General features: G+C 43.0%; 1 protein-coding gene across 2 annotated transcripts; it reads right to left on the bottom strand.

Annotated features, from left to right (window-relative positions):
- Window positions 1-5,378: 5,378 nt before the first annotated feature.
- LOC118226816 (deoxycytidylate deaminase-like) lies at window positions 5,379-17,938 on the bottom strand. 2 transcript variants are annotated; one of them, XM_035416736.1, is made up of 6 exons: window positions 17,846-17,938; window positions 15,545-15,674; window positions 14,511-14,664; window positions 12,976-13,092; window positions 8,097-8,193; window positions 5,379-5,703 (listed from the first exon to the last, which is right to left on the bottom strand). In XM_035416736.1, the coding sequence occupies exons 1-6, from the start codon at window positions 17,875-17,877 to the stop codon at window positions 5,658-5,660; spliced, it is 576 nt and encodes a 191-aa protein (XP_035272627.1). In that variant the 5' UTR covers window positions 17,878-17,938; the 3' UTR covers window positions 5,379-5,657. The 2 variants fall into 2 exon arrangements, with proteins under 2 accessions (XP_035272627.1, XP_035272628.1); XM_035416737.1 differs by lacking the exon at window positions 17,846-17,938 and adding an exon at window positions 17,213-17,546.
- Window positions 17,939-20,535: the final 2,597 nt, after the last annotated feature.

The raw sequence follows: 20,535 nt of genomic DNA, 5'->3' as shown, positions 1-20,535 counted from the left end.
TTCTCTGTAGGCTCTATATTTGATCTTTTCTGTATTCTTTACAAATAAAAAAGTATAAAAATTGAACGCGCTGAAATAAATTCAAAAAAGATTTTTATATAAATTATTCATGAGGTGGGCTTATTTGGAACAGCTATGGGTTTAACTGGTATGCTGGGTATCTGTTCGGCCCAGTCCGGATTTATTTTATATTTCATAACATTGCTTCATCTCAAATGTTAAAAAGTTAATAAATCAAGTCAGAAAACTTCAAATGAGAGATTAATGTTTCATTTTTACTCAAGTTTGTCTGTATCATAGATCTGGCTGGGCTTAATAGGTATAACAGGGTGAGATTTGAAAAGACAGATAAACTGCATGCCATAAATGCTCTGAAAGTACACATCAGAGAACCCAGAAAGCTAAAAGCACTGCGGTAAGGTGTGCAAGAAAACGCACAATATTTAATAGTATAATTGTATTTTAAGTATAACGATTACATTCAAATTCTCGTGAGAAAGGAGGTATGAAGTAAGGGAATCACACTTTGGGGTTTTCATTATTATATTTTTCCCCTATTTTGGCTTAAATGGGTATCTTGTTTTATATTCCCTCTGGAAAATTCCCAGTGAGAAAACAATGACAGGCAATATAACCTTGCTCAATAAAGATGGACTGATTCATTGATTGATGGATTCATTAGTGTTCTCAAGGGCATATCGATGCATTATTTCACAGCTATTTTTGAATAAGTGCATGAAATTGTTTTCTTGAAGAAGAGAAAAAGACCATTACAAATACCAAAATAGTAACACAGTCAGAAAATTTCTGCGGGAAAAAAAAAGAACAACAAACTTGAATTTGGAGGACATTGGGGAAAGTTCTGCTTCTGTGACTAGGACTTTTTTTTTTTTTGGAAATCTATAGATAATTACACCTTTCAGTTTGTAGGGAAACATATCATACCCAGAATAAAGGACGAGATGGAATGTGTATTTTTAAAGAGCAGATATCTGATGTAAACTATTACGAGGATTGCATTCAAAAAAGGAAGATCGATGGCTGATTGATCCCTCCCGCTGAGGTCTTGTGTCAATTTTCTCAACTTTCATTATTTTCTGAGAACGAGATGAAGGCAATGAGGGAGAACAAACCACCCACCAATGTTTCCGCGGATCTACAGCGCCGCTAATTTGTTTTTTATTAAATTTTCGACGCACGGAGGCGATGGGGAGTTCGATTTGACAGAGGGTTCCGGTAAATGATAATTTACGGTAATGGCTCTGGTAATATTTATCCCGCTCGAGAGTGAACACGTGGGGGTTCATCGACGGCAAAAGCCAGTCCGGCCAACGCTGTTAAAGATCTACGTGTTACTGTCGTCAGAACCCGTGCGAAACTGAGGTTCCTACAACTCGTGTTTTGGGATTTTATGTTACTGTTCGCCCCGATTTGGAACGCCCACATGAGCCCGTCTCTATGCTGCCACGCCCTCTGTCCGTCTGGAAGGGGGAGGACTGGGCGTGCACACGCAAGAGCTCCAGCACTGCTCTTCACAGCACAGTCCACCAGCTGAGGTACGCAGCCACCGTGGCAGGATTTGGTTTACTGTGACTGAATTTGATCGCAAAGGCAAAGGATCGACATCGACTGGAGCCGCTAATGCATAATGAGGCGGGGAATGCCCTGCTGACAAAAACCCTCCCTCATCACCTATGCCACAGCCAGCCGAATATCAGTAATGGACCCTCTCCCACAGTCCTTGGGCCCAAATGCAACACCTGCACATTAACAGGCAGGATTTGGTTTACTTCTTGAGCAGTGCAGTCCCTAGTAGCTTTTGTCCCATTTCATGTGTTATTAAGTTTGAAACTCCTGACTGGCACAAAACAAGCTCACCCTTTGCATGCACTATGGAGAAAAAGGGAATGCTACGCTAATGTCTTTCCAGCAACTCGGCAGTGCGATGACAAACTATGTTGGCGTCTCAAAAAAATGTCAACTGTGTGGCGCGCTCAGCCGTCACAGCAAGCAAAACTTCACCGGACTGCCACCATCCCATAATTCCTCAAAAGGCATGCTCACGGATTTGTTTTTCTCCCCTTTCCCAACCACTTAGTGAATTATTTTCATATGCCTGCCTCAGTCAATCATTCCCAACATGACCCAAAATATTTATAGAAACCTTTGGTCTTGAAGGGGGAGTAGCGAACTGCTGATTGCGCTGATTTATGTTCTTCCGCTTTGCTTTCTTTGCAACCATTTTTTTTTTTTTAAATCTTTTTTGTTGTTGTTGATTCTAGGGTACCTGTCTGTATGGAAAGAGATTTCAACTGCATTTGGAGGTGGTAAGAGGGTCACCTCAGGGACATAAGGGTGACATATTGTCACAGAGGGTCTGTATCATTCCTGTCAATCAGAGAGAAATTGGAAATTAGGCGAGACTGGGAGAGCACTAAAAAAAAAGAGAGGTAGTAAGAAAAGCCTGTCAAGAATACTTCACGGTTCCAATTTATCGATCCCTTGCATCTGAGATTAAGAGAGCATCACTGGCATGCTAATAAGCTGAACTTTAAAATCGAGAGCGGGTGATTCATAGGATTCCGCATTTAATTGAAAGCCACCAGTATGCCGACTTCCAGCCCGCCCTTTTGCATTTTGTGCTTACGCCGTTCCCTTAATCAAAAAGGTAGCACCTTTTTCCACGGTAAGCCAGGGATGTGTCACACGGACAAAGCTGTTCTTTGTGCTTCCCTCCTTTCTGGGCTTAAGAAGACTGAAGAGGCTTATTTCCCCCAGAAGTGGTGAGGAAAAACGCCCGGCATTGAAAGTCTATTCACCGGAGAGCAAAGGACTACTTCTAACGAAGCGACGTGAAAAGACAGGTCAGGGGAGGCAACGGGTTCGAGGGTATCTCCTAAGGGCTCACGCAACTCGCAAGATTTGCTGTCTTAATACGGCACGAGGTAAAGATTGCTTCTTTTGTGACTTCTTTCAAGAGAAGAAAAAGGAAATGTCAGGATTTGAAATTCTAATTCAGAGTGCCTTCATATGATACATCAGGTGCCCATGGAAACATGTATCCTTCACTTCTGTTTATTTTATTCTATTAATTTCTGTCTCGATCCTGCTAACATCGGCAAAGCAGCAACCAGCACTGGAGACTGAATTTCACACTTTCTTGGCAATGTATTGCAAACAAAAATTTTTTAAAGTGGAACTGGAAACTTCAGGCCAGTTTGACACAAACAATAGAAACTTGTGTTGCAGATGGACTGACCAAAAAAATGTAAGGATTGTTGTGAATGTGAGGTTTTCAAGAAATATGTAAATGCAAGGCAATTTAAAAAGGAAAGATTAGTATATTTTACCATATACCATATATGATATACACTATATGACATTGGACCTTTTCCTGGGGCTGTTTTTCATTGGTTTGAGCTAGGCCTCTTAGTTCCAGTGAAGGCAAATCTTAATGCTACAACATGCAATCACATTCTGGAAGATTCTGTGCTTCCCCAGCAGTTTGGGGAAGGCCTTTGCCTGTTTCAGCATGCCCCTGGGGACACAGCGAGGTCTTTTTAGAGATGGTTTTGTCAACAACGATGTGGAAGAACTTGACTGATCTGCACAGAGCCCTGACCTCAACCCCATCCAACACCTTTGGGATCAATTGGAAAGCCAAATGCAAGCCAGGCCTAATCACCCAATCAGTGTCCAACCTCACTAATGCTCTTCCAGCTGAATGGAAGTAAATCCTTGCAGCAATGCTCCAACATCTAGTATAGAGCTTTTAGAAGAGTGGAGGTTGTTATAGCAGCAAAGGGTGGACCAATTCAACATTAATGCCCATAATTTTGGATGAGATTTTGGATGTCAGGTGTCCACACACTTTTGGCCATGTTGTGTATATGCGTCCCCTTCCCATGTTCTATAGGCTCCATATATTATTTTCACTGCGAAAATGAATTTGTCAAAAATGTTCTTTTCTAATAGCACACCGACACCAACTGTCTGGAAGAGCAAATTGGTTCCATTCCAACCAATGGCTCCTACTGAGAAAGCAAGATGACAAAAAGATGTTTGAATGGAAGTCAGAAGCCTATGGTTCACAAGTGATGCCAAGCGACGAAGGACAGAGGGCACTAGACCAGAGAATACCCGAGGATGCGTTTAAAAACTGTGCCACTTCTTGTTGTGACAGTCGACTGTGAGTTATTACTAAGGACAACACATGTGAATGTGATTAAAGCTCGGTTAATCTGGGGACTACAGGAGATGTCTATGCAAAAGGTCCGCAGGCCGTGGGTGACTGAAGGTCCCATATTTCCTAAAAGTTACTATTAATCAGTGTGAGTTTCCAGTGGTGCAGGGTGGCTTCCACAGATAAATTGCTGCTCACGGGAGGTTAGGTCCTCTGAGGCTGGATTGGAACGGGGGCGCACAGATACTGGCGCTGGTACGTCGACTTCGTACAGTTGCTCATTCCAAAATACCGAAAGGAATAAAAAAAAAAAGAAGAAAAAAAAAATCTCTGCATTTATGAACAGACGGACCCAGTCGCAGAACACGGGAAAGTTTAATTACACGGCCGTGCCGCAGGAGCGCGAGCGGGTTAGCGCCGAGCAGACACGAGCTGTAATTCTCTCTCGCACGGTTAATGAGGTACATTTGCATTACTGCACCCTGGGCGGTGAGGCGGTGGCCCTGCATGGCTGCTTCCGAGACGCTGCGCGCACAAAACATTTCCGGACTGAGGCAGGCGTTAAAGGTGTCGTCCCGGCAGTCTCCGATACACAAACAAAAACAACGTGTGTGTGCGTGTGTGCGTGTGTGTGTGTGTTTGTCTGTGTGTTTTTGTCTGTGTGTTTGTGTGTATGTGTGTTCTCAGAGCAAATGTGCAGTTCCTTTTACATGCTAAGCATGACAGCTACGTTACTCCACCAAAAACCACGGTAAACTGTGCTTCTGTATGGATCAAGAAGCTCATTGCGCATGCAGGCAGCCCTATAGCCATCAACCACCTATGACGGTTTCCACGACAGCGAGACAACCAGCCTAGCACGGCCAGGAGTAGGTTGGGTTCCTAAGCCCCCCCCCCCCCAACCCCCCCAAAAAAATTACACCCCAGCCACCGTCTGTAAGATACACCACCTATAATCAGCGCTTGCTCTCTCCTGCAGTACTGTGCGGACTGCAGGGGTTTAAACTGGCACTGGCCTGGCTGGCAGTGCCCCTGGTGTACAGGTGTGGCTGGCACAGCGGCGAGTCAAATACTGCCCATTTCAAACTGGGGACAGAAAAATACTGAAAAGATGAGAGAGGAAAAATGTCCAGTCCAGCCCAGCCCAGCTATGTTCCAGTCATGGTTTCATTTGAAAAAATCAAGGCAAGAAGAGTTGAAGTTTAGCGGTAGTTTATTCAAGAAATCAAAAGCTTGGATAAATACATAATCATTCATAAAATCTATTTTTTCAGATTTAGTAAAATTACACCAACCAACCAGTGGCTAATTAACCCTTGGTCTGTAATGATTGAATTTGATTAAGTAGTTTGCTAGGCTAAAGAGAAGCAATCAAACGGTGAATATGCGGTGATTAATTTGATCCAGGAGTGAAGAAGGCAATTAGAGCTCCGGCAGGATTAAGGTGCGCAGGTGACGGCTGCCAGCGTTCATTTCATGAAAAATTGAGGGTGATCGGATTTCCCGCACCCTCAAACGGCCTGGAACACACACAGATAAGAGCATGTCAGACATTTTAAAGACGTTTTTCTTTTCCAACCGTTGCACCTGTTCTGCTGTAAGCCATCAGCAAGCTGCTCTAGGGGAGGTTCTGCTGGTCCAGCAAGCTGTCCTAGGGGAGGTTCTGCTGGTCCAGCAAGCTGTTCTAGGGGAGGTTCTGCTGGTCCAGCAAGCTGTTCTAGGGGAGGTTCTGCTGGTCCAGCAAGCTGTTCTGGGGGAGGTTCTGCTGGTCCAGCAAGCTATCCTAGGGGAGGTTCTGCTGGTCCAGCAAGCTGTTCTAGGGCAGGTTCTACCGGTCCAGCAAGCTGTTCTAGGGGAGGTTCTGCTGGTCCAGCAAGCTGTTTTAGGGGAGGTTCTGCTGGTCCAGCAAGCTGTCCTAGGGGAGGTTCTATATTTAATTCAGCTTCAGTTTCTTCCAGGAATAAAATATTTGAATCCATACAAACCAGGTATTCATCATGCATCAATATTGCATGGCCAACTGTTAGTGTTTTTTTTTTGTTGCCATTCTCAGGTGGCAACATGTCAAGGTTATAAAAGCTGTTTCCTAAGCTACAATTGGATGTGAGCTCTGTTTGATGTGCGAATGAAATCACCGGCCACAAATGGACAGAGAGGAAATATAATTGAACGGAGTTACATGAAGTACGCCTGCGGGTAGGAGACAGGCTTCAGACAACTGCCAAGGGAATTAATCTCCAAACCTCTCAAGACATGAAGATGTCTTCCGGGATTTTATATTGAAAATTGATTTTTTTTTCTCTTTCTTCTTTCCCGTAAGCGCATCCCCTGCAATAAGTTTTTCATATTTGCTTTGCATCAGATAGAAGTCTTAAGACGCCACCACACACCTCTTTGCCAATATTTAATGTCCTATAGTAGGAAGCTTGCTGTGGAACCTGGAATATATAAGTATAAGGTTTACCATGAAATTTGCACTTCTTCTAAGCTCCTGCATCTTAGAGGTTTTCTTTGCTCTCTCATTATCTCTCAATTTAAAAAAAAGAAGGAAAAAAAGCTTTCTCACAACTGAAAACCTCAATCGGTGGGTTACATGTGCAGTGAATCACATCATTTTGACTGATGGAATCTTAATTTTTTTTTTTACCACACAGCTGAATTTTAGTGCAAATAGGAACATGGCAGAATATGATTAATTAACCCTTTAAGGTGTAAGATCACAGATACAATGTGATTAGAATGTCCTTAACTGAACATTCTAATGCTGAGGTAACAGTATCTACTGGTATTGAAAGAAACAGAGTTCTAGAACACTGACTAAGAGTTTTGAAGAAAAAACATTCCAAAAAACCTACTCTTTAAAGGGTTAAAGATTCATATAAGCTGCAAGTAATGTGGGTGCGTACTGGTGAAGGAACCATAATTCCTGTTAAGTACCAATGAATAATAATTCATATTTATATCTTCTTAGTTGTGTATTTGAAATTTATGCATTATACTTTTCATCTGAAAACTGACAGCATCTCTTTAGCTGCTCAAACTGATATCCCACATAGAAGGGGAGATGACTGCTTATGCTGGCAGCAAGGCCCCAGAACGTTACCTATTGATATCGAGAAGGAACTATAAAACTGGGTTTTGGTCCGTTTTTATTTATTTGTGCGTGTGTGTTTTTTTCTTTCTAATATAGCATTCTCAGCGGCACCGTTTGAAAGCTATGTCCGAGCCCAGCTGCAGTTTCTGGAGCAATAAAGCCCCATTATTAACTCTGAGGAGGGCGACACAGTGGTGGCGGGGAGTGAAGCGGAGATGAGAGGGTACTTCCTGTCCTCCAGAGGTGCTTGGCTCCTCCCACCCCGATCCCGCCCGTGTCCTTTAATGTCACTTCCTCAGGGAGCTTGGCGGTACGGCGGCTGCTCCTCGTGGACGACTGGCAACTCTCAGAAACCCAGGCCTCTCAGGATTTAGACTTACACACCAGTAAAAGACATTTAACTGCATCTATGACGGTCCGGGGTTACTGGTGTAAAAATCTGCCATGCGCTTCTAATTTCCGAACTGTCCTGACTAATACCCCCGATACTGCCAAAGGGGGAGCAGCCTTACAAAGGTGGGAGAGACAAATGAGCAGCTGCAAATTGTACACCAGATTTTAGGATAAGCGCACCAAACCCACATGTAGTTTTATATGAGCATACTGAGCCATGATGGCGAGAGCAGAATGGCACTGCACACTTCCAAAGGTCTGTGAACCAGCCAACACAGGCCGGCGTGGCATGAGACACGAGAGCTCTCCTTCGCCAGCAGAAGCGGGCGTCCCTGTTTGTTTGCGCAGTCAGACCTGTCTGGTCAGACAGATGTAAATGAATGTGTCTTTTTTTTGGATCCTCTCAAGAGTGCTGTGGAGACTCACTTGTACACGACCCTCGCCTTGTCGAATAGGCGTTTGGAGGCAAGAGTTTCCTTTCTGTCACCATACTTGTCTGACAGGTAGACCACTTCCTTTATACCTGTGGAGAGGGAGAAAGACAGAGAGAAAAATCAAGCGTCCGATGGGGCGGGGGGGGGCGGTGGACGGCGGCGGGGGCCTACGCGGACGCGCCGGTGGGGAGGAGGGCGGGGGCCATCTAACTGCAGCTATGTACCCATATCAAGGGCTTGAGACACACAGGAGACCCGCTGCAGCTGCAGTCCGCAGTCACCACCCCACAGCCTGGTGCCCAGTTTCTGTCTCACGTCTGATGCTGTGATTGGCCTGCCCCACACAATCCTGAAAGCACGTACAGAGGCCACTCCCACGAGCTTCCGTACCCCTCCCACTCCATCATCCAGGCATGTGTGGAGACCACTCCCACAGGCCATTGGGGACAGGGGACCAAGCTCCTTCACACGAGAACATTCACATAAACCTGCAATGAGGACATACCAAAGCCTTGCCGAAAGAGGCAGACAGTTCCTAGAGTAATTGGGCACCACGTGAGGTCAGAGAAATTCATGAGTAAGGTTCTGAGTAAGAATCAGACCCCCAGGTTCATTAAATCTGCCCCTTGTGATGAGGGACTATGATGGTGTTTCTAAATGTATATCCAATAAACAAACCATAAATGAATATGCACGCTTCGCATTGTCAATATTCAGAGAGCCGCACGCATATATTCTCAGTTTCACGGAAAGGGAGGGTAGGGAAATACTGATGGCTCGCAGGGAGTGGGAGAGCAGAGGAATATTGATGCGCCTCCAAACCCCCCCCCCCCCCCCCCCCCCCACAAGCTGTCAGAACAAACATACACGCATAAGTCCACTTAAAGCAAATAAAAGATTGTTACTGGAACCCCACTTTTGAGTTTGGAATCTCTGTACTTCAAATCACTTTTACCAGGTTTTTTGTTGGGTGAGACAGGGTTAGACTGTTTTTATTAACCAAAGGATAACATGCAACTCACGTAAAGCAACCAACCACCTGATGCCTGACATTGTCTAATCGTGGAAAGGGTTATTTGAAGTATCTCAGCTTTTGTTAGTACAGACTCAAAGAATGTGGCCAAAGTGCTGCTCCCTAACACTTGAATGCATAGCCTTTTTCATTCCTTTTTCCATAACTTTGAAATAAAACATCAGTTTCCCCTTCTCATCTCTGGCTTCCTTGTAAGCACACAAAGAGGAACGGCTAACCATAGTATAAAAACATAAACGGGTAGCTAGGGAAGGGGACCAATATATAAAACTAAGCAGCTTTAAATTATTGCTTCCAGTTGTTCTGGACTAAGCCTCACTCTATTCTCTAAAACACACACATAGCAAAAAAAAAAACTCTCTACGGGCCAGTTACTCTTTTTTCCCAGCTCCCAAATCGGATTTTCCCAATTTCTTCTGTTGCAGGAACTAAAAAAGTTTCATTTTCTGCTGTCTTGTCTCTGTACTGAAAGTCCCCTGTTACAAAACCTTACAATGTGACAGACTGTGAAAGGCCCTAACTGATATTAAATGCACCCCAGTGAGTGAAGTAGAGTGGATGGAAACAGGTCAGGGCGTGGCCAAACTGAACATATCGGCTCCAACATCCAGAGAAGACCAACTACGTTGGCTGGGGGGACAGTTCCTGAACAAAAAATAGCTAAACTGTGGGGTGGGGGTATCAGTAGGGTTGGGTACCAAAACCCAGTACCACTGTCGCGCCAGTTCCCAAACACTGTATGTATGCTTTCGCTACACATATGGGCCGAATTCTTATCAAAAATAATCTGTTTGCCAATGATTTTTCATTTATTTATTTTTAATCACTTTAGGAGGTTCAGCCTCCTTTAGCATTAATGACAGTCTGCCCATGGTCGGTACCCAATGGACCGGATCACGACGGATCATTGCCTAATTTCGGTGCCACACATCTTCACTTGCTGATGTTACGCTGTTATTACCATTATTATTATTATTGTTGTTATTATTATTATTATTATTATTATTATTATTATTATTATTATTATTATTATTATTAATAATAATAATAATAATAATAATAATGATGATAATAATAATGATGATAACAATAATAATAATAATAATAATAATAATTCTATTGTTATTGATCATCATATAAAACTATTATTACTACTGATATTGTGGTGGTTACCAGTTAGGAATAGGAATTACTCTAATCTGCATTCATGTTTGAATGTATTTCTGTATGTACGTATTGGCAATATTTACAAGCGTATTTCATGCTAATAAAGAATTTTGAATTTTACAATTTTTGAGAGCGAGAAGAAAGAGAGATCATGGTGTCTAAAAATGCTATGAGGAAAAAAAAAATCAGGGGTGTGAGGGGGTCCATCCAATAGTGCCCTTGGGGGGGATTCAAAGGTCCCCTTCCTCTCTTGGCACTGGGGGTGCAGGTGGCATGTCAGCACATGCCCCGGAACACAATAGAGGGTACTGTGGGGCCAGCAAAACCAAAAAAAATCAGCAAAACCCTTACCATTGCAGGGGGACTGAGGTAAAGTGAAATGCGAATGGGAAAAGGCTATAAATTCGGGGGGGGTGGCAGGGGGGGGAGCGAGGGATTCGGGAAGACAACCGAGGAGTAATTAAACGACATTAGAATGCAATCAGCATTTTCACGTGTTCTTCACTCCGGAACCCTAGCCCATAATTTCACCCGATTCAGTCCCTCACATCCAACTAACAAAAAAGCTGGCACCAGACACAGATGGGGTGCTGGGCCCAATGAGGCTTGGGAAAGCCAGGGAAAAGATTTACAGTTTCACTACACTAATTATTTCCCTGCCTTTTGAAGCATAATTACTCACTAAATGATTGTGACAGGTTTGTGATTCTCAATGCCTTGAATTTGAAAATGTATTCTTACTTTTGATTTATTTATTTTTATTATTTTACTTTGTGAGACAAACAGGGAGTTCTTAAATAATCAAAGCCAGTCCAATTGAGCTATGCTGAATATGCTAAACAAAAACAGTAAAAATCAAAGCTGTCCTAGCTGTAGGGTTGTGACTTGATTTGAACTGTTTGTGGCAGGACACGGCAGGTAACGCTGTTGACAAAAATAGATGATGCCCCTGATTTTCTAGGATTAATAACCAAGTACAGCCCGATTAGCCGTCTGTTTAAAAAGACAGAGAGCGAGGGAGGGACAGAGAGAAAGGGGGAGCTGAGGCATGATCGAGGGAGAGAGAGAAAGGTAGAGAAGAAAGAAAAAGGAAGAGGAGATGGAAAAGGAAGAGGGGAAAAACATGGCTAAACTGGGAAGAGGAGGAGAGAAAAAGAGTCAGCCAGTCAGCTTTCAGGAGGGGCTCAACTGAAATTATTTTTTTAAATGAAGGGCCACAGCTCATTGGTTTCAAGGGCTGAACGTGTCTGTCCAAATGCGTCTGGGGATGCATGGCCAGCCGGGGGGTGAAGGCTAGGAGCGACAGGACCACAGCGCCCCCTACAGCCCACTGCCCTCCCTGCCAATGCATACACCCAGCCAAAAGGCCTGCGCTCTCAAAAAAGCTGAAGAGCTCACACAAAGGAAATAAGAGTGACATACATTAGGAAAAAAAAATCTCTGTGTCAGCACAAACTGAAAATGGGGGAACTCAAAGTCTGCCATTTCAGAGAAGGTCTTAATGTTACTGCCCGCGGTCAGATTGACAAGGTGCAGCTGTTGTCTGTGGCTTTAATAAAGGCGACAAACAAACGAAAAAGCTGTTCTTCGGGCGTGCTCATACTATGCCACGCTGCGTTTCCTGGAAAAGACATCAAGAGAAATTAATAATTTAGAATCCACCTGAGAGTTCCTCCTGTAGTTTCTCACATCTTAGGAGAAACACAAATGAAAAAAAAGGGGGGGGGGGGGGGTTAGTTACGCAAGCACTTTTGCCCCTCTCCTGTTGTGGAGAAGCGCATCGCAGTCAAAGAGATGACAAATCTTTTGCTGTTTTGAGCTTGATGTGTTTGGGTGTTTTTCTTGCATGAGTCTCTTCTTGAAGTGCGAGGGGGTCATAGGAGGCGCCGTTCAGGGAGGGGTGCACGGGGATCCCGAAAAATAGCCGAAGGTGTTTAAGAAGAGCCGGGTTGCTTCTTAACGAGGTGACAACCTCGAGACGAGAGGCAGCACCCCCACTGTGCTGGGAGGGAGGAAGCTGAACGAGCCCCCCCACACCCCAGCCCCCCCCCCGCACCCCCGCGCTCAGAGGGAGAGACGTCAACCTCGTTTCAATATGCAGCCCTGGAGGGGCTCCGCCTCTGCTCCAACAGCAGGGGATCCTATATTTAAATAAATATATTCTTAAAAAAAAAAGTCTGAGTATGCTTTGAGTACGGCAGTCAAACTGCAATGATGTGGGTAAAAGGGTTTTTTTCTGAACAAGTTACTTTGCTTTCACCATCCAGTGGTAAATCACCACACCTGCAGGAGCCGCTCACTAAACCAGTTGTAAAAGGCCAACAGCGAATCCTCCTTGGGTTGGAGCATTGGCAACTACCCCAGTCGGCACTGGCACACTCAACATTAGACTTCAGACCACTAGACATTAACCAAGGAGTACCACTTTAGTTGCGTATGCCAACCAGAAGGTCACAGACATATTCACTAGGGTGCCAGTTTTAGTCAATTGAGCAGATTGAGAGTCCAGATGGACCCAAGTACATCTTGGAGAGAAACTGTGAGGGGGCAAGCTTGGGCTACCGTGAGCTCCTCAAAACATCCAGGGTGTGGCTTTATGTGGCTTTATGAGACCCTAGTGTATGTATCTCCATCTGAACTGCCAGAGCGAGAGAGAGAGAGAGAGACGCACCTGCCTGGGCGATGAGCCTGGCACAATCGTTGCAGGGGAACAGGGTCACGTACATAGAGCAGCCGTTCAAGTCCGCGCAGTTCTTGTTCATGATGGCGTTCAGCTCAGCATGACACACTGGAAAGAAAGAAAGTTAAGTATGTAGCACCCACACTTATAAGACACAAGCACATGTACACATTAACAGATGCACTCCTTCACGTTGAAAAAATGACGCGCTCACATATTCGCACACAGAGGAGCGTACACCCACACAAATGCATGGCATGCACTCGTACACAGAAGCATGCTACACACAATGCTTCAAGCCCAAACAGGTGTACTCGCTTCTCAACAACATTGGCCACAAAAGGGGAGGTAATTGCTCAGCTGAAGAGTTTATTATCTGAATTGAATGGCCCTGCCAGTGTTGATAAATTACCATATTTTGACTGAAAGCCAACACACACCACACCGCCATCAGTGTTGGCAGAACTCAAAGTGTACGCTACAAACACACACAACCCCGCTTAGTGCTAAGGGAGAGCACGAGGACAAGACAAGTATAATGCGTGAAAACACAAGGCGACATTGATCAGTCCATACAATTATCAAACAGTCCATGATTAAAATGGTACAAAAGGGTGTTACAAAATCCACCATTCATATGCTGTTACCCACTACAGTTGCCCACAGCGGGTCAGAATCTCCATAAAATTGTGATTTATAACCACACAGTGAACTCTACTGTGGGCCAGAGCTATTGTAGAGCACACATGCAATCCTCATTGTTTATGGAAAGAACAATCGTAATGGCAGGGTGGGTGGCAGTGTAGTGTAATGGGTAAGGAATTGGTCTTGAAACCTAAAAGGTCACAGGTTCAATTCCCGGGTAGGACACTGCCGTTGTACCCTTGAGCAAGATACTTAACCTGCATTGCTTCAATATTTATCCAGCTGTATAAATGGCTGCTATGTAAAAGTTGTGTGAGTCGCTCTGGATAAGAACGTCTGCAAAATGGCTGTAATGATTATCCTTTTGGATCCCTTAGGGCTAGGTCTTCTCATAAACGACAATGAAAAGCATGTTTTCAAATACAGTATGTGCACCCTACAGTTCAGTTTACTTGTCTAACAGAAGAGATTTCTGATCTAATGGTCAGGTAGATGATCAGGAGTGTCGCATTACCTGAATCTTTTTTTATTTTGCTGAGTTTGCCGTGGAGGGAGGTTTATGATTTAGCGTCTGCTTTTGTGATAACTTACATCAGAGGCTCTCGGGAAATTTGGTAAATAGTCTAGAAGTTATAGCGTTAGTTTAGTGCTAAAACTTTAGAGTAGGCGAAGGTGCCGGTTTTTTTGCGGCCTTCTGTTTTGAGTTGTCTCTCTTTTTGTTATTTGATGCAGGTAAGAGGGTCTGACGGCTTATTACAGGCCAGCTTTGGACTTTCTTTTTTGGACTTTCAGTGTTGGTGAGCTCCGAAACATGGAATTCCCCAGAATTCTTTCGACCCTATATTTTGGAAGAGGGTGTGTGTGTTTGAAGGGAGACTCACCATAGGGGTCCTTGGATTTCACCCATTGTGTATCTGTGCCAGTACCATCCTTGGGGAACCGTCCCCAAGACAGTTGGCCATCGCAGCCATTGGGCATGTCATTGTGACCTACCCCCACTACCTTGTTTTCCTGGTTCACAATGCAGGCTCCCACCTAATATAAAAAAGATAATTTCACTCTAAAATAAAAAAACGAGCAGACAGACAGGTAAGGCAGTTTTAAACAATCAGCACATATGTAATCAGTGACTAATTCAAAAAGAACATATCTTTAGAAAAAGGGGGATACAAGACTTTAAATATTCAGCACGAGGAATCACATTAGCCAGCGTGAGTGATGTACTGCCTTTTATATAGCAGGCATCCCTTTCAGGCCCCAAAATGCGTAGGCAAACATAATCTCAGACTGGTAGAAACAGGGTAAAATCAGTCCAAATGCAGATTCCACACCTAGAGTCAATTATAGACCTTTTGTTAGCTTGTGCATGAACTAATGATGCGACAACACACTGCTGACGAAGAACCAACTGGGCAATCAATTGTCCAATTACTTTTGGTCCCCCAAAATGGAGTAACTATGTACTAACCTTTAGATTACCCTTCTAATGCAAGAATGACCCGGACTGTTAAAATTATATGCATGAATACATCATGGGATATGCCTGAAAAAATGCATACTCATTTATGAATAATTTAACATTAGTTTACCATTATAATGTAAAATACAAATCCCTTTAGGCTTTCATTACTTAAATACTCGTTTATATTTCGAATTTACTGATTCGGTCGAGACTTAAAACTTACCATAGGCCTACAGTATTTCGACAGTTTCAGATGCTAAGCAGCATCACGGGCATAATATAATATTTGAGTCTTAGCCTTAAATTGTAAAATGTTTAATTTACTTTTGGAACATCAATATCAAATGATATCACACTAATTAATATTAAACACAAAACATTAATCAATATTTAACAATCAAAGAAAACAGAATTCATACAACAATATTAGTAGTATTACTATTATTATAATACCTGTGTGTTTGGATCTCTGCTCCTTTTTGATGTCAGGAGGGCAACTGCCATGAAGTAGACAGAGTCCCCCAGGAAGCCCAGCCTTGATCCTGTTCCACCCCCAGAAGGCCCCTCGGCAGAACCACCAGCACTGCAAATCCAAGAAACGGAGCTGAGCACTAGGCACTCCACACACCTGTACATCACCGCCAGCAAAGCCCTGCTGCTTGGTGGGAGACTACAAAATCAGGACAGGCAACTGGAAAACAACCTGGATGCTTGAGCGAAGTAGTTAGCAAATCCATCAAAAAACTGAGCCTTCACGGAGCATAAATAAAGGTGAACATCACGGAGTATAAATAAATGTGAACATGAAGACTTTATGGCGCAGTCTGCAGGATGACCAATGGTCAACCCATAAACCCATAAACTAATACCCAAAATGGCATTTTATGCACCGTAAGCTCGTCTCCATCTGTAACCCTCTCTACTTTCCCCATGTAAATAAAGTGGAAAAAATACGAGACATTAAACATTCAGCTTTCAGTCAGCGTGAATACGTGAATATGCGATGCACGTTTTGATGTGGATAGAACTTAATGTGTAAATAGCTATGAAATCCTTCAAATTATTTTCATATATATTATTATTATTAGTAGTAGTAGTAGTAGTAGTAGTAGTAGTAGTATTACTCGCACCTGTGCGAGTACGCTTAGTGGTGCTTGGTACGTCCCATACCGTACTGCCCCAAGACACTTCCTGCAACCAAGAAATAATTCAGGTTGTGTGATCGTCACGGAAAATATCGGCTAAAGTCACTGAGCAGTCACGTCAAAGTTGGGAAGCAGAAATCACGGAGTGTTTAAAAAAAACATCTAGCGCAACTGTGGCGACAGAAACAAGTGCTTTAAATTCCAAAAAATCAGTAGGCAGTCGCCACTAGAACAAAAATACAAGTAAATGCATTGATGGGCTGGTGTACTTAATTGCTTTGGTCTGTCACGAAAGGAGCATGCTTCTTGTCTTTAACAGGACATTGTAATAAACTGTATTACAAATTTAAAAAATATTTATTTTAAATTTCAAGTTAGTTTTGAAGCGCTAGTTGTCAACGACTGCACTTTGGTCAACTGTGGTTGTTGTAAATGTGCTATACAAATGAACTTTGACTTGACTTGACTAACGATAACGTTACCTTAGCTACAATGAGCGCGCAACATCAACACTGTTGTCAGGCGGCGTCAAGCATTGCAACAACTGAATGCAACATTACACTATGTCGTATCGGGACCATTTCAATCGACCATTGCCCCCGCAGGTGGAATATCACAGACAGCATTTTGTCGTGTGCTGTCCGCGGTGCTGGATCCGCTCTTACGGTGCACCAGCAGATACATCCAATGAATGTATTCAGTGCACTAAACGGGAGTTTTTGAACTAAAAGCTCTGCTTCATACGCAAAACGTGATTAGTAGGCAGTCCTGTTCGCTGATTATTAGCTGTAGTCGTAGTAAATGAGACGTTCATTTCAGACGCACTGCGAACGCACCAACTTATCCTCGTCAGGTCGCAAATACTAACATACAAACACTAACATAGGCCACCAAGTTACACTCAGAGAGTTTGCACACCTATGGTTCTCATCTCGGAACTAACTTATTAAGCATACACCTTAAACTTGAAAGTTACCGGCTTTGTTGTTTTGTCGTTTTAGTCATCTTGCAGTTCTTCTTTTATTATTCAGTATTGTTCTTTTAGTTAAGACTGCCAGCTGAACTGTGATCTCATGCAACCACAGACATGTATATATAACAGTAAGCCACACCCTCAGCCTGTACTGTAATTGAAATGCCAAGGCATAGAAATGGACTGCCCCAAATGGCACACCTGTTGACTAACATCATCACCCAAATCGATCAGCCCAATGTTGGCTATGAATGCAATGAAATATTTTCCTTCGCACCAGATTTCATTTACAGTAGTTAAAACAAACATTTAATCTTAATCACAATCATCTATTTTTCAATCTTTCGAGTAATCTGACACCGACTACTACATTCAACATTCTATAACTACCTACTCTGTGAGTACTTTGCCAATTTAATCACATCAAGATCCAGAAAGAAGTTAACAAGCAGTCATCTGAAATACCCAAATCCTCTCAAACTCCAAATTTTGTGGACAAAATGTTAAAATATGTTAAGACCACATTATAGCATCCACCACAGATGTATCCTCTACCATACACAATATGAAGTATGAGCTCTGTTGCCAATTTTACTAGTAAAATTGGTATTTATCAAAATTATTGTATTAACTCACAACTGGCACAGGTAATTGCTAGAGGCCCACATCGAGATGTTATATGAGATCCAATGGGATTTTGACTCCCTTTTGTCTGAGCCACTGTTTCCCGTTCATCTTAGACACAGTTTCTCCCCTGCCAGTGTCCCTGGTGCAAAATGTTGTCATGGCGCAGTAGAAACACAGTTGTTGACTGCTTAGCAGCACTCCGCATCTCCAATCATTATTCCCCACTTAGTAATGAACCTGCTTGGACCTACTGAGGAAACCCAGATCGTAGAGGTCAGGACTCTGTGAAACGTGACAATAAAGACACCAGCAACAACAGTGCAGTGTATGCCTGAAGCCAGAGTTGCCTACATCGTGGCAAATTTGAAGGTGCTTCCTAATAGCACGTAGGCATCAACAACATCTGACTGAGGCAATTCAGAGGTTACCGAAAAGGACTTTGTATCAGCGTGTGCACTGGCTAACAAGATGTGTTGGGAAGTAATATGCTCTGGCTCACCTGCAGTTTGTAGGAGCAAAGAGGTCTACAGAAGGCATAGGACACTAAATCCATTTCGGATGGAGCGTTGCTCATTTAGTGGTATATGGTTTTGTAAACTTTTACCAGAACTTGAGAAAGCCTGGCCTAATGAAGAGACACAACGACTTGGAGAGCTGCTCTTGTATGGAGAGCTGAAGAGCTGAATAGCCAGCGCAGGCTACACCCCATGAATCCAGCTGCTCTGTGCTGTCCACAATTATGTTCCTGGGTCAATTTTGACCCAGTATGGCCTAACCCTAGTGTAGTCTTCATATCACGTATGTACCCCATGTCCACAGGGTCAAAAATGACCCAACCTTGCCAGGCATCATGTGACAAAGCCACTTCATTGAATTAAATTAAAACCTAAATCAATATTTTTCATGCAGAAACAACCTGTCACTCATCCATAAATCAGTGAATAACTGTTTTCCTACTTCATAGTCTACAGCGACTGCATTTCGGTCTACACCAGCGTTTCCCAACCAGTGTGCCACGGCACTCTTTAAAGTTCTAATTTAATTCTTTTTTTAAACTTAAATGAACAAATTCCATTCACAAAACCCAAATTAAATGTCATTAAAATGCATATTGCTCAGCTGAAAACCTGTAAGACGTCACATCAACATCAGTACGTCGCTCACAGCAGGAATATTCACAATTAGCTTCCAGCATTAAACGCAGTTGAACATTGATGAAGTTGTCATCGTTTGTGATGAAGCAGTAGAGTGATCTTCTGAGGGTCTGAAGTTGTAGTAAGGCATCATCAAGGCTTGAACACTGCTCTTTCTCATTGTTGAAAACAAGACCCACTAGCTGACTAGATCTAGTGGAGCGTTAAGGTATCTGAGATCCATAGGGTGGATTTAAAGTAAGAAGACACAAACACTTTGGCTGTTAAATACCTCAACTATACTGCAACAGCTGGTTCCAGCTAAGCTGTAGCCCACAACCATGATGCTTTCTATTTTCAATTTCAAGACAAATGGTTGGTTTAATGGTACGTGAAAAATGTGCTTTAGTGGCATAGTTCACTAGAAATAATGGACAGTACAGGTATCAGAGATTCATCTCTAATACTTCAACTATGGTGCCAAGCAGGTTTCAGGTATGCTGTAGTCCACACCTGATGTTGGCACTTTTTTAATTCTCGAGATCCGTGAGCTGTATTCCAAGCATGAAGAGCACTATGCTGGAAAAGCAGGTTTCAGGAATGTAATTTGAAGACATTTCATCATTTTGAGTGCGTGTGTTGGGGTGTGTGAATACATTTACAAGTGGGAAAATACGCGCACACAAAAAAAACAAAACCTATGACGCCACACAACACAGACATACACATACATTTCCAGGAAAAGGTGTCGAGTAAAGTTTCATTTCGTTTCAGTGTGACTTTACTGAATTGTTCCTATAGTATTATTTCCCATAGTAGCTAGGCCTGTCATATTAAGTTACATTATGTTTCTAACCCTTTACCATGAACGTTACATTAGCGCCTGTTATTGTATTGGCCAATTCCATTATACATGAACAATACAGGCAACAGTAAAATGTACTTGTTGATGCACTTCGCCATCTCTGTACATAGGCTCTGTATGTCTTCATCTGCAAAGATTAGATCTTGTTGGCTGTGTAGCCTAAGTAGCTCATTTTGACTGTTAGATGATGCTGAAAAGTTTAGAAGATCGCTGCTGAGTTTCAACAACACAAATTGTTTGATGTGGTCCAAAAATACTTTTCTCTATATCGTAGTGTTTTTTAAAATGGAACTAATGGACGGTGGCGACATTTTTAAGATCTTAAGATCAGTGACAGAATCAGACCCAAGAAACCACGCAACCTGAGCTAACTGCGCAATCAACTGGTTTAACTGATCAATTGATGAACTGTTGAACCTTGATGAAGTTTACATTGTTTGTGAAGAAGCAGTAGCGTGGTCTTCTGAGGGTCTGAAGTTGTAGTACGGCATCATCAAGGCTTGAACACTGCTCATTCTCATTGCTGAAAACAAGACCCACTAGCTGACTAGATCTAGTGGAGTGTTAAGGTATCTGAGATCCATAGGCTGGATTTAAAGTAAGAAGACACAAACACTTTGGTTGTTAAATACCTCAACTATACTGCAACAGCTGGTTTCAGCTAAGCTGTAGCCCACAACCATGATGCTTTCTATTTCCAA

Source organism: Anguilla anguilla, chromosome 5 (assembly GCF_013347855.1).
Source record: "Anguilla anguilla isolate fAngAng1 chromosome 5, fAngAng1.pri, whole genome shotgun sequence".
In the NCBI taxonomy this organism is placed as follows: domain Eukaryota; kingdom Metazoa; phylum Chordata; class Actinopteri; order Anguilliformes; family Anguillidae; genus Anguilla; species Anguilla anguilla.
This window is presented reverse-complemented; position numbering and strand designations above follow the sequence as displayed.

Bases quoted from the DNA above. Each gene is read 5' to 3' on its own strand.
- LOC118226816 (XM_035416736.1), bottom strand. From the start codon at position 17,877: ATGTGGGCCTCTAGCAATTACCTGTGCCAGTT. The intron at 15,675-17,845 runs GTGAGTTAATAC...TTGGATTTGCAG, and splicing joins AGCAATTACCTGTGCCAGTT to TGCTGGTGGTTCTGCCGAGG. The intron at 8,194-12,975 runs GTGCGTCTCTCT...CCCTCTCCACAG, and splicing joins CAGGCTCATCGCCCAGGCAG to GTATAAAGGAAGTGGTCTAC.